Source organism: Rhopalosiphum maidis, chromosome 1 (assembly GCF_003676215.2).
Source record: "Rhopalosiphum maidis isolate BTI-1 chromosome 1, ASM367621v3, whole genome shotgun sequence".
Taxonomy (NCBI): Eukaryota; Metazoa; Arthropoda; class Insecta; order Hemiptera; family Aphididae; genus Rhopalosiphum; species Rhopalosiphum maidis.
This window is the reverse complement of record NC_040877.1, coordinates 35,024,273-35,042,669: the sequence shown is the minus strand read 5'-3', so window position 1 is coordinate 35,042,669 and position 18,397 is coordinate 35,024,273. Positions and strand designations below refer to the sequence as shown.

At 27.9% G+C, this 18,397-nt stretch overlaps 1 protein-coding gene and 1 pseudogene across 1 annotated transcript; one reads left to right on the top strand and one right to left on the bottom strand.

The window, feature by feature from the left end:
* Positions 1-15,562: 15,562 nt before the first annotated feature.
* On the top strand, positions 15,563-16,065 carry LOC113560774 (annotated as a pseudogene).
* An 865-nt stretch (positions 16,066-16,930) lies between these two features.
* LOC113560766 (receptor expression-enhancing protein 5-like) lies at positions 16,931-17,440 on the bottom strand. The gene has a single exon (XM_026966828.1). The coding sequence runs from the start codon at positions 17,438-17,440 to the stop codon at positions 16,931-16,933; it is 510 nt and encodes a 169-aa protein (XP_026822629.1).
* Positions 17,441-18,397: the final 957 nt, after the last annotated feature.

The following is an 18,397-nucleotide window of genomic DNA, read 5'->3' as shown; positions in this document are numbered from 1 at the left end:
CTGCAAGTCAATTATTAATAAACTGATCAAAAATAAATTACCAATAATTATGTTTAGTTATTATTAAAAATAAAAAAAAATCTGTTGTAAGAATCTACATAGCATAATATATTTATACATTGTATAGAACTTTAAAGTAAAATTATTATTATTATTTTATTTATTAATTTTAACTTTTTATACAAATAATATTTACAAGTTTACAATATAGGCATTGTTATATAAATTTTATTTTAAAATTTTACAGTTTTTACATGCGGTATACAGTTTTATAATAATTACAGTCGTAATCGAATTTTTAATTATCTGATTGTAATGGTCCTCTTGAATCTTAGGCTTCTAAAAATATATCTTGAAGTAGATGTGGTTTTAGCCTAAAATTGGTAGTGCAATTATTTAGTAAATTGAATACATTTTTTTGCACGGAAATGAGTTGAAATAATTAATTGGATTTTAAAATTGCGAGCGTAGGGTTAAAGGTAAAATTATATATTTATATACGTTTCAACACTAGGGAGAGAATATATAATTATAACATCATTCACGTAGAAAATAACAATTTAAATGGATCAATTATTTTCTGTGGTCCTGTGAATCTCTGATATTATAATATTAATATCGTATGCACTAATGACAATTATCGCATTCAGTGGACGTGGAATTGAATGTCTACTCTATTGCCTGCTTATTTACTCGTTTATAATATGTAAATTGAACGTTCAAGCGTATACAGATATGAGAAATAAATTACTTACACCGTTCGGGTCGATTCGAAACGTGTATAGTTTAGTTTCGATTCGTGTTACAAAAACTAGCAATGTAGTGTGTTATTGCATCGACGTGGACTGATCAATAATTCGTATTGGAAAAACGATGGCGGCGCGACGATATCAAACATTTTTTAAATTAAAATTTTTATGAAGTACCTATACAATTTAATGAATCTCGATATAATTATCCCGGTATCTATTTCTATGTTGAAAAAACCGATTATGTAGCCACACAATCATACATAATATTAACACTATACTACAAGGTGATAGAACTCTGTGTTTTTTTTTTACTATTTTATCATTATGTGGGGCAGTTTAATAAAACGAAAAACGTTAAAGTTTCTCTTTACGTGATTTGGGAAAGAATATCTAAGAACAAAGTCTTTGTAGTCAGTAATCTATGGTAAATTATTAAAGATCAAAAAATTAAACTGAACAAATAATTCTATTAAAATTGAGAATGGCCTATTTAAAAAAAATAATTATAACAATAACATTTTTTCTTTTAAATACATAAAACGTAATGGAAAATTTATTACATAATTCAAGTGTAGTTAAATCACATTAAAATTAGTATTTAATTAGTCGGTTAATTAATTGACAAGTGCCGATAATAAACTAAATTTTACATACACTATAATAATGTATATGGTAAATAATAATATGAATTTATGGTACGTTTTGTGAAATAAATAAATATATTAATAGTATGAGTAGTATTATAATGTAAAGAACAAACAAAATCTTTATTTACCGGTGTTACAATTATCATATTTATATTTCTATAGGTATCGCAATTAGACGAAATTATTCAGTTCAAACCAACAATGTCTTCAGCGTTTTTAATTCGCATGTCTTATTTAATAATTACTAATAATATTGTAAATTGTTATTACTCGTATCGTTTAATATCATTATAATGTTCAAGTGTAGTATTGATTGTAACCAATAATAAATTAAATGACATTATTAGAATTATGTGCGTATTTTACCATCATATAAAATGTAACTGTAGCAGTAGGCAACGCGTTGAAAAGTATTTTATTTTCATTTAATACTTCATTTTATTTATTTTTGATTATTTTTATATTGTGATTTATAAGTAATAGAGTTATAACGAATTATTAGCACTTAATCATCATACTCAAATAATCTATTTAAGGTTTTTAAAATTTTAACTATCGAATATGATTAATATTAATTATTATTATTATTTTATTTCCATATATTTTTTTATTTACATACTTTGAACTATCATTTGATATTTAGTACAAAACATTTTTACCCAGATTCGCTCTGTATATAATACTGCAGTATAGGTGCTTTTTTTAAAATGTAATAAGCCATTGATTAACTCGTACAAAATATGTAAAGCAAATAAATATTTGTTACATAACAATATAATTTTGAAATTATTTGGGTAAATATTATTGATAGCTACTCTTTTGAGTAGATGGTTAAGTGATAATACAATATTAAATAACATTATTCGATTTATTCGGATAGCCATGATGAACTTCGGCTGTATGTAGGTATGTATGAGTGGAGAACCCACGTTACAGAAATATTATTAATGAAATTATAGGTAGGTTAAACTTTGAACGAGAAGTTTCTATAACTATATAGTTTTCGATACTAGAAAGAAATTTAAAGAATTTTGTAGTAAGTTAAAACGTATTTTACATTTCCCTAAAGGTAGAATATTCCAAAAAATATATTTTATTTTTAACTGAAATTCCATAATTAATTGTTGTTCGCTGAAAAAATATATTGTATGCACAGTCTTATGATTTACATTAGTATAATGCATATTATATTATGGTACTATTAAATATACTCGTATTATAACTAAATGTATTCCTTACGTTAACTTATCAATAATTCAAACAGTATTGTAACAATATTTATTTTAAAATCTATAATATTGCGACGACCATCATATTATGCACATTAATAATATACACTAGTAAATATTAATTTATCGAAGAAACAAACAACAATAATTTATTGAAGGAACTAACAACAATACATAAAAAGGATTGATGCAATGATACATATTATAAATTATTATATATTGTCTTAATCATTGTGCGTGAATGTGTGATTAAACATAATATCTCTTTAATATGTTTGTTCTCTCAGCAAAAATTTGTGTTCGGATTGTAATGGAATGATATGAATTTCAACCATTTTTTACTGGAACTCTGTTTCTTTTAATAATACAATTTATTATATTAATAGTAGATTACTAGATTCTATGATGCTATTTAAATAAAACAAATTTTTGAACGCAATATTTATGAGCTACCCAAGTGACTTAAATGGACCGACCAGAACCTCGTTTTGTTTGAAAAAAAATTCCGTTTCTGATGATGATCCGACAATTCTGAGGAAATAACTGAGGAGAGTATCTAAAGTATTAGAATTTTGAATGAAATAAGATCAAAATTTTACTGTTGATTTGTTAATTTCGTTTCGATCCATCTAGATAAAATAAAAATACTGAAATACGATAATCTATAGCAAATCTGGTTAATTCATGAAATACTTAACAAAAATATAGATTTCACATGTATCCTATCTGGATTATCGTTGGAAAGGATCGCAATATAATACTATTTGTATTAGAATTGTAGCATGTAACGTAAACGACATTTTAGCGCGCACTTATCAATTACTGTGATGAATATATTATTTTTGTTGTAACCGCGTAGAGTATTTTAATCAATTATGAGTTATTAAATTATGTTCGTTTTTATATTTTGTAAGTTCAATTCAGCTAAAACATCTAACTCTATCGCACGAATTCCTATAGTTTTTTTTTTTTTTTTGTAATAGGGTTCACATACGTATTATACAATATATAGGTAGTGTTCCTATGAATACAACATAAAAACAGGAATTGCACTTTAGGAAATGTGGTCACCACTATAATAATAGGTATATTATTTTATTACACGTGGATTCTGCCACACGGGTCAAGCATGCCGGAGATAGCATTTACGGTGGCAGTTTTCTCGACGGGTTATAAAAATGCGAATGTTGGAATAAAAATCATTTTTATTTATGTGATCGTAATTTTTTTTTTTTTGTCTTCAGAAATTTGCTAGAGAATATTATACATTACATAAGAGATGAAAAAAAAAATAACAATGAAGGAAAAATAAATAAAATCTGTTATCTTTAAGATCGTTACAGTGGTACAATATACTTTTGTACTTGATTTTTTAAACAGAACTTCAATACCATATTAAACTGATATATACGATTTGTTGAAGCGAAGAGAGTCATAAAAAAAATAAATAAAATAATAAGTACACACACACATATATATATCCATCATGCGCTAGTAATAACTTGTTGACATTAGTTTTACTTGATGACGACAACTTTTGATGTAGTAGGTGCTTATATGTTATATCTGTTTAATACCTATACCGTATACACACACATATATTTACTATATCCTTAGTTAACAACATATCTTACATAATATTTTAACTTGCAAAACGTCCGTTTAAGCATATTTAGAGAATAATTATGCATGATTATATTTATTATGTAATTTTAGTTTTTATAAGTTTAATCCCGTAATAACGAATCTTTAAGAATAAACGTAAACAATTTATTATTATATAATTAACTTCCGTATTGCGGACTTTGGAAGTCATGACATCTAAACATTGTGTTTTATTTTAAACAAACGATTTCTACTTTCAGAGAATAAATTATATTATCTATACCTATATAATACATACGACAACATGATAGGTACCGAGGAGATGATAATACTATAAATTATTCGTTACTGATTATAATAAAAAAAGCAAGAAAAACATAGTGGGAAAACGTATTTTATTAAACACTCGTAATTTAAAAAAGTAGATTTAATAAACTTAAGATACTGCGAAAATAAATTAAAACAACGATATATAGTACGTATTTTAGATAATAATTCATTGATTAAGTTGTAATACATAACAAGGCGATTCTTTTGACAGCAACCATTCGATATCAGTTAGTAGTGTTACTACGTCACAACGCACACCTACATATTATATTGTTTCTGTTTTATAATATAATTTTAGTGCAACATAAACGATTTGCATTCAAAAGAACCAACTTTAAATTGTTAGTTTTAATATTGAACTGATTTACCTATATTGAACTTAATGGCAAAAATATTATTATTAGTGTGTTTATTTTTTAAGATTGTATAACTTTTTACCAAGTCATGACTTATGGGTGTTATACATATAATATGTAAAATATTAAAATTTAAAAATTATCATAACTTGCTTGAAAATAAAAATAAATATTTCAAAGTACCAATTCACAAATACAGATAATGTTTTAACATTTAAAAACACAGAATTAGTTATGCTGAACGTAAATTTCCTAATTGCACAATTCTAATAATGAAATAAAAAGTGGCGTCAATATTTAAAATTATAATATAATATGATACAAATATGCTTGTGAATAATAAAAGTATAGTTCTAATGTAATAATTTAAAATTTATTTTAGTGGTTGTTTTTAAGATTTGTTTGAACATTGTTAACGATGGTATATTTACTATATTTTATATTTTCTTAAATATCCGGTATTTAAATATCAAAACTGTCAAAAACTTTCCCTACTTAATAAATTCCACTTCAAATTAATAATTTAATAAAAAAAAAACATTTTATTATAATACAATTAATAATTGAAAATATTTTAAAATGCCAATATGATAATATTAAAAATTACCTTTTTTATTTAAGAACGTGAATATGGTATTTGTTAGAACGCATTATTTCGAGAAAGGCATAAAATAGCCGACATCATGACAGCATGTATTCGCTATTATAAGTAAAGTTATGATAATGTGCAATAATAGTAATATTACAACCTATTCATTTTTTTAAAAAATTTATATAATATTTAAGATTATTAATAATTTTCTGAAAAATATGTTCTAATCTTTTAATTAGAAAAATATGTATAACATAGGTAGTTTATTATTAGGATGGTTAATTATTTATATTATTATTTTTGTTACTCTATACAGTAAGATTCTAGGCCATATCGTTAAAAGAATATATTATTTAATTCATATTAATAATAATGCTAATGATACTAATTTATACTTGATAAGAATAATAACAACAATCACTGTCCAATCAATTTTGACACAATGTAAAAAATACGAGAGCAATAGTTTGAAAAATATAAATTACAAAAACTTTTGTGAAGTTTTGGGACCGGCAAAGTCATATAATACTTTTGAAATATTCATATTAGGATATTATTAAAATAGAACATGAGTATGTAAAAAATATATTTTTTTTTTTAATGTCAAAATCATTGTTTTCCTGATTTTAATAACAATAAAAAAAAAATTGGTTGAAGTTTAGACTTTACTTCTTTGGGCTATATATACGATATACACAGAAATGTAATATTACACTTGCTATTCATTGAAAAAAAAAATTGTGATGGGACGGAAAAAATAACATTACTTCGTTATACAGACATAGACATAGCGCGCGCACGCGCGCACTTACACGCATCAACAAACGAACACATGCCATCTATCTATATAAATGTAAAAAATAAATATTTGTCACGAATATACTCTAAAACTATTCACCCGATTATCTTGATTTTTTTCCAATTAAAGAGTACATCGTGAGACAGATTTTTATTTTTATTTCTAACTCTATAAGTTAATGACAAATCGAGTTAAATGATCGGAAAATACGCACACAAAGGTAATATTTTTCATCCGTGTTACCAATTATTATTTATTATTCGAAGTTGATATTTTAATGAATAGTTTATGTAGTATAATAGTAAAAATCGTTTTCGTTATTATTGGTGTACACTTATGACACTTTACGAATTATTGGTTTTGGTCCAGAATGAAAAGGGAATTTAGTTTAGGTCGTTCAAAAAAAAAATAAAAATAAAAATAAAATAAAATAAAAATGCTGCTGTCAAATTATCAAAAAAGCAACGTTGGGTAGGAAAACTATTTAAAATTGATACATCGGAAATATACATCAAATCAGAAAACCAAAAATATTATTTATCCACAGGCGTTGCGCTAAATGTTCGTATTAGGCAACCAAATTTAACACAGATGTATTTTGTACGGGAAACGAAGTGCACGAGATGGGTAGTACATAATATATATATATACGAATTATTCAGCTATAAATACATGCATCCCTCGAATTCTGTCATGTTACGATTGAAAATCCTTATCATTCTGAGTCCGTGCATCGTGACAGATTAGGTTTCACTTAACTCTACACTCATTACATATATATAATATTTATATATATTTAGATACACTCATAATTGTTTAGAAAAATACTGATGTAGTTAATATCTTGTTTTTTGAATTGCTTACCTACATTATGTTAACTTTTTGTATAAAGCAAACTACCTTGTCGAGATGCCTAGGTAAGTGTCTAGAAAATATACACCTGCGTCTTAGAATATTAGAATATAATATACATAATTATTAATTACACGCATTACCTAAACTGCTATACACATGCATATTACTTAATTATATTTATAGTAAACACCGTTGTTCATCTTAAAAAATATAAATGTTTTTGTATCATAAGATATCATTAGAGTTATTAAAAAAAGACAACTATTTTAATAAGAATTATATATTATTTTTTTTTTTTAAATAACTACATAATATTATATTTTTTATTTAATATTTCATTAGAATATATTTTTGTTGTTGAGAATTTCGTTGTATATAGATACAATTTTGAACTAGTTAGAGCCGAAAATTGTGCAAAGGCACAGCATTGTATTACTTAAGTTAGCATTCTTAAATTATATTCGTAATTAACAAATGTATTATCAAAAACTTTATGTATATTTTTAAATAAAGATAATATTTAATAATAAGATAAACACTGTGTTTCTTATGTCGACTTGTAAGAACTTCAAAAATTATATCAAAAAATCAATTTAAAACAAAAAAAAAAATAAACAATAGTTATTATATATTATTTTAAGGTCGTATTTAAGCGTTTTAAATAGTTTTCTACGTTACATCATAATATGCTTATTATCAATTGTGATTGGCAATATGATTACTGAATTCGTGAATTAATTTCAAGAATACTTCATTGTACGTTAATCTAATCACTATTTGAAGTAAGATTTTAATTCACAATGGTATACTTATTATAAAATAAAATAACAAGTAATTACGTTGATATATGAGACTGATTAGTATGTAAATAAAAAAAAATAGTTTATTGCAAATCCAAAAAGTTAAATGAAAACAAAAATAATATTCATAATTTTATATCACTGAGTTATGTATTTATATTGATGTTAAGCGTGAAGTTTTCCCGATTTAATCATACATCGTATTTATTGATTAATCAAAGACCGTCACTGAAAATAAATTTCAGAAATTTAAAACAAATACTGAAACGGAATGCCAAGTGAGTTGTTTTATATAATTACTGTGGCTAATGGAAAATTTAATTTTGAAAGGCAAGTATCGTTTGTTTTATTTCGAATACGGCACGTCATATAAACAGTATACGCAAGATCGAAAAATGGTGACCGGAACGAAGCACGCAAACAACCGACTGGGTGAATTCCGTCCCGAGAATAAAGTTTACATATACGTATTTATTAAATATACATTATAATATTATTATTATTGGCAGGCACATTATATAGTATATATCAGATGGGTATCTGCTCGAGGTTAATAAACATAAGATAATAATATGAGTATGAAAAATTCGGTTACACCCAAATTTCTCCATATAATATTATGGTATACTTAAAACGTCCGAATATTTTTAGCTACAGATATTTTATTACATCCCACTACCATTTTTCATCAAACATATTATTATGTATGCACATATTACACATATTTTGTGTACAATTATATCCCAAATAATTTTTACAATATTTTATTACACAAACATTAAAACAAAAGAATAAAAAAAGCTAAGTTAAAAAGTTAAATTAATTTCAAATTATTTATAGTTTATTAATTACTAAGTAATTTAATTGTTCATCATAGTAATATACATTAGTTTTTCCAAGCACATTTTAAAAATAAGAGGTACTTGAAGTTTTAGTCATGTTTATATATAGCAATAAACTGTGTTGACTGTGTTGATGGGATTTTCAGGTCATGAATATATTTTTCATTTTTAAGAGTAAAGCCGAACCATAATTATTATTTATTTCAAAACATTTAAAGTTGCACAATCACTATGTGTGACACACAAAAACACGATTAACTTATTTAACTTAGTTAAGTTAATTCAAACTAACATTTTTAGATTGCCTTGATTTATGACTTACTCATTTTTTCGTTTTTTTCCCTTTACTTTTGATAATATATAGCTCTGGACTACTAAAATAGTACCCTAGACTTCTAAATATATAGTAGTTAATATCTGTACACCCATCTCCGAGGTTTTTCCCTCCTACTTGATCTAAAGAAGTATATTAAGTATATATCATTTTATACACACTATAATAAAGTATTGGATCATTCTTTTATCGTAATCATGGTAAATTGGTAAATATTGTCTTAGTATATAATATTATACTTAACGAACTTTTGTTAATTTAAGTTATCGATAGACAAATATTAATAACATGGTATTTTGACGTTAAAGAAATGAAAAATACATATGTGTAATTTCACTATATTATACTCCAATATACATATTTTATGATGAAATAATCACCTGTAATAATATTATATTAATTAAATATCAATATCTGACGTCAAATAAACGATTTGAGTTGATATTTAATCAACAGACAGAGAGACAAACATAATTTATACGGTAATTGGTCAAGAATTCTCATCCCCATTTGTTTGCTTAATAATAAATTTATTTAAATTTTGATTTATAGAATTTTGAAATAAACTCAATAATAATTATATTTTTAAAAACTCGAGTTTTTTGTACCTACCTATAGCTTCCACTGAACGTAATTATTTGTTCGAGTAAAAATAACGCGATAGGCGAACTTGACATGTTATGTACTGCTGTTTACCCCTACCAGTTGTTATGAAGTGCATTTACATGCTGTTGATTATGTTCTGTCCATTATCGGTAATAATGCTATAGTTTAATATTATTACGAGATTATATTCTACTGAATATAATATTTATCTCTATAATTATAATTATGATCCGGTGTACAATGGTAATCTTTCAAACCGAAATGGTGTGTTAATAAACTACTTTTAGTTTTTCAGTCTATACCAAGGTAATAATAATATAATCAATAATATATAATATAATATTATGCTTCCGTGTATTTGTCATCACTACCAGATAATCTCATTATATATAGTAATAATATCCTTCCTAATAGTAATATTTTAATTTGTTTTCTTTATTTTTCATTAGTAGACATCTTTGATAGAATTAGTCAGATCGGAGATGACTTAAACTCTAAGTTCTGAATTCTAGATTTACTGATTGAAAAATTGTTATTACTATTTTTACTACTCTTCATGTACACGATTACACATGTTTTATGAATTATCAGAGGATAGGTCGCAGTTTTTATGTTAGGGGGCATTTTGATGCGATATGACTTTAAGAGTTATGCTGCTTTGTTATAAAAAATAATGGGGAAACGATACTTTTAAGTTATCTCCAGTCAGAATCATAATATTAACTAAAATTGTTTCTAATTACCCAATTTCTAGAGAAGCTATCTTATTCGGATTTCAGTGTATCAATATTATTTGATGTTCTGCTGATGATGAAACAGTTTTTTTGATTTTTAAATGGGAAAAAAAGATGAAAGTGAGTAATACTGCTCTCCTGTGCACTATAAGTCGAGTGTTCCTCGTCATTGAATAGGTCACAGTAACAGTCAACGGGCGTGATAAATTTAAATTAAATGATAAATCATTGTGTCCAGGAGATATAAATCTATTATTATAATCATTTATTATTATTAATTATTAATTTATTTTACTATATTAGTAATATACGTGGTTATATTTAAATAATAATAACGTTTATTATTATTATTATTTAATATCATATACCTGCGATGTGTAAAAAATAAACAGCAATAACTCAAATAATTTAACAAAAATATAAATTTCCTAAAAATCAAAATCGACTCAAATACCAAACTATTTTCGCATAGTTTCAAAATAATATGTCACAGTAATAAATCTAAAACAATGTTATATTTTTAATTTTTATATATAAGATATGTGTATAATATATTCTTCTATATTTATTTTGTTATTTTACTTTATAGAAAAGTACATACACATTATATAAACTAACATAGAAAATATCATAATGTGTACTACTAAGAATATTATACGTATATTATATCTATTTAATAATAACGTGTACGTTGTTTAGTATTCGTGACATCGTTTATATCTACCGAAATTGCCACGAACTATAATATTATTATATTAGGTATACTTATTACTTAAATTATAACGAGTACTGTATTTTCACAAATAGCTTGAACTGTCTATTTCGCGATGAATATTTTAAAGTTTACACTGGCTATCTTAAACAAATACGCAAATATTTGTTTATTAAATTAAATCAAAATAGATGTTTGTTTTTGTAAGAAATAGACGTATTTATTCGTATTCTAGGTTTATTATGATGGTATACAGTGGAATAATTTAGTTTGTTCGCAAATTATATTTTTCATTTCTAAATTTTTACCCTGATCTTATTTGAATGTCGTTTTTATTTAGTATACTATGTTTATGTATAATATGTATGATGATGCACTGAAAAAGGCGTTCTTAATAATGTTTCTGCTTTCCGTGTTTACCAGCGAATTTATTTTGGTTGATGACGACATAAGACATTATGCAACAATAAAGTAACATGAATATAGGCAGATCCTCCACATTAAATTTTGAGCCCAATATAAAACTCTCAATAATAAAATGTATCATAAATTATTAAATGTTAAGAACAATAAGCATTTTGATAATAATTTATTTTTGATTATAGTATTATTTAAACGAAATAAGAAAAAAAACAAGTATATTTAAATTTTACTATATTGAGAAGTTGTATTTATTTTTTAAGTTAAAGTTTTATTTTCTGGGCTTTGAGTACAAAAAACTCAGCTAAAAACATAATCGAAATGTATTGTCGAAGCCAACGCATTCTCCATATATAAAAGAGGTAGCGAGGATAATCGTGCTTGATCTTTGCCACGTGTCCAGTATATTCTCCAACCAAATTATCTTTCTGTTTTCAGTCTTCTGTTATAATGTCACTGTAATAATACTAGGTTAAGTTAGGTTAACAGAGACTAATACGTTCGTTTACAACAATTGTCTGCACATTTTTTGCGTAAATTAAGTTTAATAGTTCTAATAGCGGCAATACAATACTTTTTTGAAATATTAAATAATATATAGTTTTCTGTAGTAACATTTTAAGATAAGTCTGATTTTTATTTTTGTAAAAGTTATTTTCTCTTCTATTCTATTTTGTCATTGGTCAGTGATAAAAAGTTTAATAATGGGTCAACAATTTTTCAACCACATGATATTGATGATCTAAATATGTAACAATAAATTCAATAAAATAAATCGTATAATTTTTAAATATTATTTCAAGATCAGTACTTTCAAAAAAGAATAGTGAACGAGTTTATGAAGTTTCATCGAAAAATGGTTTAATTCGTGTTATATTATCTTGTGAAGTTCGTTATTATTTGCATCAGCTACTTGCTACGATTCAAGTACAATGTGAGGCCAACTGTCCTGTATATTTTTTAGGTCTTTATGTAATTAGAATAAAATGATTAATTTCTATATCCAATAGTATTCCTATTTTTTGTATAATAACATTTAATTGATCAAAACACGATAATATTTTATAACAAATCGAAGATATAATTAATATTTTAAATAAAATTAAATATTTTTCATTGATTTAACTTCATTGTTATTTTCTTCTGGAAGTGTTTTATGAACCAAGTAAATTTATTATGCGATCTAATAATGCATTTATGATACTTGGTAATATTGTTTTGTAATGAGAACAATTGCATTAATACGCTAACTCCAACTCCATTGAGTGTTTGACTGTGAATGTAACAAATTCATTTCTTAAAATACTCCATCTAGTTATACTTGAACTAAAAAATATAAATATTTTTTTTATGTAACCAAAACAAGATTTTGTACACGTATTAGCAACATACCAATAAAATTGAATGAATGAGTGGCGTACGGTAAGTATAAAGCCAAGTAATTTTTTTCGAATAAACATTACGATTGTACTCTTTTTATTTTGCCAGATATATTGGCACTATTTTTGTAGCTTCGCCTACAATATGAAATGGTATTTTATAACTTTTAAGACAAAAAATTAGTGGATGATTTAAAATTTTAAAATATCTTTTCCAGTTTTTCATTGAAATTTATAAATCCAATCAATTTTTTATGATTATCGAATACTTTAGTTTTTTAAAGTATTATTTTATATAAAATTAGTTATACTTAACAGAATTTCAAAAATTATAAATTAATTTCAATGGTTCCCTGAAATGGCTTAGCCTCTGTACTCCAGGTATAACCACCACCTCCCTTGAGGAATCCTGAATATAGCTACCATTGTCATCTACATTACCTTATACAACTAGTAATAGTACTCAATGGGGTTTATATTCAACCCTTTCCTTCTTCTCCACCGATCAAGTAATTTGAAATGTTATTAAATCTAATGATAGTATGTCTCACAAGGGCATTAATTAAACAGTGTTTGAAAAAATGCTTATAAAAGCAGAAAAAAATCAGTAAATGTGAGTCTTTTTTTAAAATCTTTATTTACTATTTGTACAAAATCTATCTATATACATACATATATAGTAGCGTATATAGAAATTAATTTCAGGAGGGGGTTAAAAAAATTGATATTCTTAAATTTCAATTAATTATACAATCAAAATCAATGCCCGTACCAACCATTTCAGGGGGATTTAAACCCCTAAACCCCTTCTATATACGCCACTTATTTCTACTCATAAATTCATATAATTATTTTATTCTGCATATTATACATCAAGTATATTTTATATTTTTTAACTATTAGTTGTTAATTATATATTTATACTAAAAAAATAGCGATTATACTACGTTTCACATTCGATTACTCTATTAAATTATATTATATAAATAATTTTGACTTTGAAGAAAAAAAAATACTTAAATATATTCAAAATATTATAGATTTAATCAATAATCAGAGAAACCCAAATAATTAAGATTATTTTATTTAAGTAATTTCAGTTCTTTAACTCGGCTTATTTTAACTTCTCCTAATTATAATGTACTTCATTTTTACTCAACAAGTTATTAATTCTAACAGTTAAAAAAAATCATCGTTAATTATATCGAATATTTTATAATGTTTTTATTGCATATTTTGCAATTTAGTATATTTGCATAGAACTTAAATCTTATTATATAATATAGGTACGTCAAACACTATTAATATAATATGTATATATATTAAAAATAAACTACTTAGTGGTGGTTGTTTGACAAACAATCTTTGGTGCAAGTGTTTAGTATTTGACTTAATGCTCTGTTGTGAACACTGTACCACGATATAAATAATATATATACATGTATATATATAGTATAATATACAACGTACATGGTGAATAAGACTCATCGTGGTTATAAACTGGCGTACGCTGTAGGTATACCTGTATTGCGTAAATGTATCAACTTATTCGGTTTGAATTTGAATTATTAAGATTCCAAATCATCGCTGTTCAAACATTACTTAAATTCAAACGACCCAGTCAGCAATATGAATAATATAATATGAGGTACCGTATAATGGTATTTGTTAGGTTTATAATGCATATCTAATATCTATACTTGTTATATAAAGAGAAGTCGTTTTTCGACGTTGTTAGGTAGCTACTGGATGTACTGAACCAATTTTGAAAATTCTTTAACAATAGAAAGCCGCATTCATTGTGAGTGTCATAAGCATAAATTTAGTCCAATAAAGTTAATTATTAATTACAAAATTAATAATTAAAATAAACGTGTAAATTGTATACATGTACACGGCACGGCGGCCCGTGGGTTTTCGTGGCAACCTGATTGTTCTGAATAAATAACGTCAGTATTCCTAACATAAAAGCACAACTATCTAGACATGCATTCCACACAAGATTGGTTAAATTATGCCGATTAGAAGAGACTTCCTTTGAACATGCATAATTTTGAACATATATATCACATTACTGTTACTTAGTTACCATTTTTTTAATTAATAACTAAGTATTTACCTACTGCGCGGACAATGCCAGGCAGAACAGTTATGTAAAGTTAATATGCCAGAGATATCATCTATATACTAAATCAGAAAACCAAAAATAGTTTTTATTCTCGCGCTAAATGTTAACATTAAGCAACTAAACTTTACACAGATGCATTTTGTACGGGCCACGAAGTGCACAGAAATAGAGTGGTGACTGAAAGAGAGAAGGGCGGTAAAGGGTGAAATAAAAAAGCTATCAATACCTACAATATACACTCGATGGATACGAAGAGAGACACTGATATCGAGTACGTCTTCTACCCTAGACCCTTCAAAATTATAACTCGAGACAAAATCAAACGAAAAATAATGTTTGAATACGGTAAAATATTTAAAAAAATTAAAGCAGTCGCGAACAGTAAGACAGAATAAAAAACGTTTATTTTTAAATTATACAGTCTTTTATCGATTTAAATTAAATCGACACCGCCTTGCACGCTACCGCCAAACCGTGACACAGTCAGTTCACCTGGGACGAGGACCGCAGTGGTATTAGCCGTTCGAAGCCGTTTTTCGGCATGGTTTGCGCGGTGTGCATATTCTTGATGCCGTGTGCAGCCTGTGCCCGATGCCGGTGAACGACTTTGTTCGATTCACGTATTCTGCTTACGTTACCGTTGCGCTGATGATCATTCCGTCCGACAGTTGCCCGCCGACGACCACGCGTTCGTGTCGTCGGCCAACAGATGGTTTACGTATTGGATACTGTTGGCCGCCGCGTTGACGGTGCAGCAGTTTTGCAATAGTCCGCTATGGAAGACTATCGCAAAACTGCTGCGGTTAGTGCCGTTATATTGCTTGATCAAGACCGTGTTTTTCGCACCAATAACGGGGCCCCGCCCACGTGCACGCCGTCGTCGTGCGTGCTGTTATTTCAACCACGAGGATTAACCCATATAAAATGTATGCTGAAAACAAATAGTTCAATGTTGATGGTTGAGGCAACTGTGCAAAGTGCAAAATAAATGGCGGTGATAAGTTCCGATGCGCTTAGGTGCTTGTCCGATTTGTGTTATAATCCACGGTCCTGATGCATGGGGGGAGGAGGCGCTCGTGTTGGCAAACACAATAATAAAAACAAATACATCACATCCATTAAAATAATTTGCAATGCCTAAATAGGTGATATTACGAAAAGAAAATTTAAAATTGATTTTTCGTAATAAAAACAAATTCAAACAAAATAAATTCATCACTTACTGGTTTTTTTCCGCAATCAAATTTATATTTTATTTTAACATCAATAGTCAATAGCATATACGAATATTATCTCATTTATCAGGAGGATAATCCACAGGCCCGCATTTGTTGTCTTCGTCTCGACAAGTGAGTGACATAGCGAATTTAAGTACATAAACTAACGTTTAGCTTCGTTAACATCAAACTTAGATTGAATTAACCGTTTCGTGTTTGTACGTGCGCATTTTACAATATTAAGTTCTAAGCAAGTTGTGAGCATTTTAAAATTGCAATATCTCACATATTATTCATAAATTGCTTAACAATCGTTGAAATGTCACAAACAAAAAAAAATAGCTGACAGACATACAACACTTTTGGCTCGATGACAGTTAATATAAATTCTAATGCTAACCATGCCAAACGCGAGTTGCTGTACTTACGTACATTTAACATGTGCGCGCTAGTAAGACGGAAACAGCTATGACATGCGGATGCGGCGTTCTCTCGAGACGATATCGTATTATTTTCTTGGATTTTTTTTTATTTTAATTAACTGAAAAAAATTTGATAAAACGCGGACTTTTGCCGTTCGGTCCGCAGGCCGGTTAGCGTTCGCGGCTAAAGTAACGGCGCACGATAACGGCGTACACGAATGCGGCCCCATTAGCCTCGATGGGTGCGGCGCACCATGCGAAAAACGCGGTGTTGATCAAACAGTAGAACGGTATCGACCGCAGCAGGCCGCCGCACAGCTGCTGCACCGTCAACGCGGTGGCGTACAGTGTCCAGTACATAAACCATCTGTGGACCGGCGACACGGACCCGCGGTCGTCGGCGGGCCTGCCGGCCGGCAACTGTTCGACGGTGCGCACCATCAGCGCGGTGGTCACGTAAGCGGGATACGCGAATCCGAGCAGGTCGCTCACCACCATCGCGCACAGGCTGTTCGTGATCAAGAACATGGACACGGCGCAAACCGTTCCGAAGAAAAGCTTCAGACAGCTGATGCCGCTCCGTTTTTCGGCCCAGGCGAACAGGATTTGCCACGGTTTGGCGGTGTCACGCAGGACGGCGTCAATCGCGTTCAAGGCGGACAGTGCGTTCGCCGCAGTCATGGCCGTTCGCTGTTGTACGGTTTTATTTTTAAAAATTTTCAATTACCTATCGTTAAACAAAAAAAAAAAAAAGAACAAATATTTGAATCCGATTGCCGAGAAGTTCATTTTACGAATAAGATTTAAGCTGTTTTTTTAGTTTTTAAATAATATTATATTGCGCATAACGATTTAGTGGTCACTGTAGTAACTATTCATATATGTATAGACTATAGAGAGAATGATTTACTTAAAAGTACAATTTAAAAATTACTAATATGTAACTAATATATTTCTATTTAAAAATTTGATGTGTGACAGCGTGCGTTCTCGATGCATTCCAAAACTACTCGACTGATTTTATTTTCATATTTTATAATAATATATTATGATCGATGTGAAGATAGGATAGTTTTTGTCGAGATTAATAACCTCGATATATTACCTTTTTATTGTGTTTAAGGTAATGCGATTAATCGATTATTTGAGAATAATAGATTATTTTTAACGAATGATAAATAACCGGTTAATCGATTGAAAAAATGCAATGCTGGGCGGGACAGTTATGTAAAGTTGATATGTCGGAAATATCACCTATACACTAAATCAGAAAACCGAAAATAGTTTTTACCCTCACGTTAAATGTAATATTAGGCAACCAAACTCAACACGGATGCATTTTGTACGGGCGATGAAGTGCACGGAGACACCACAGTTATATCTATTTATACCTAATATAGTAGAATCCGCTTATTTGGGACACCGCATAAAAGGGGACAACCGCCTAATAGACACAGATTGGCATAGTCGCGAACGAATGTATCGGTTTATTAGTTACTCGGTCAATCGGGACAGTCGGATAATGGGGGGACAAATAGGTCACCGCACAATGTGTCCCAATTAAGCGGATTCTACTGTATATAATATCAATTATAATATAGCAGTACGCGTATTATACATCACGTGTACCACCGCTGC

Excerpts from the sequence above, each read along its gene's own strand:
- LOC113560766 (XM_026966828.1), bottom strand. The coding sequence starts at position 17,440 with ATGACTGCGGCGAACGCACTGTCCGCCTTGAACGCGATTGACGCCGTC.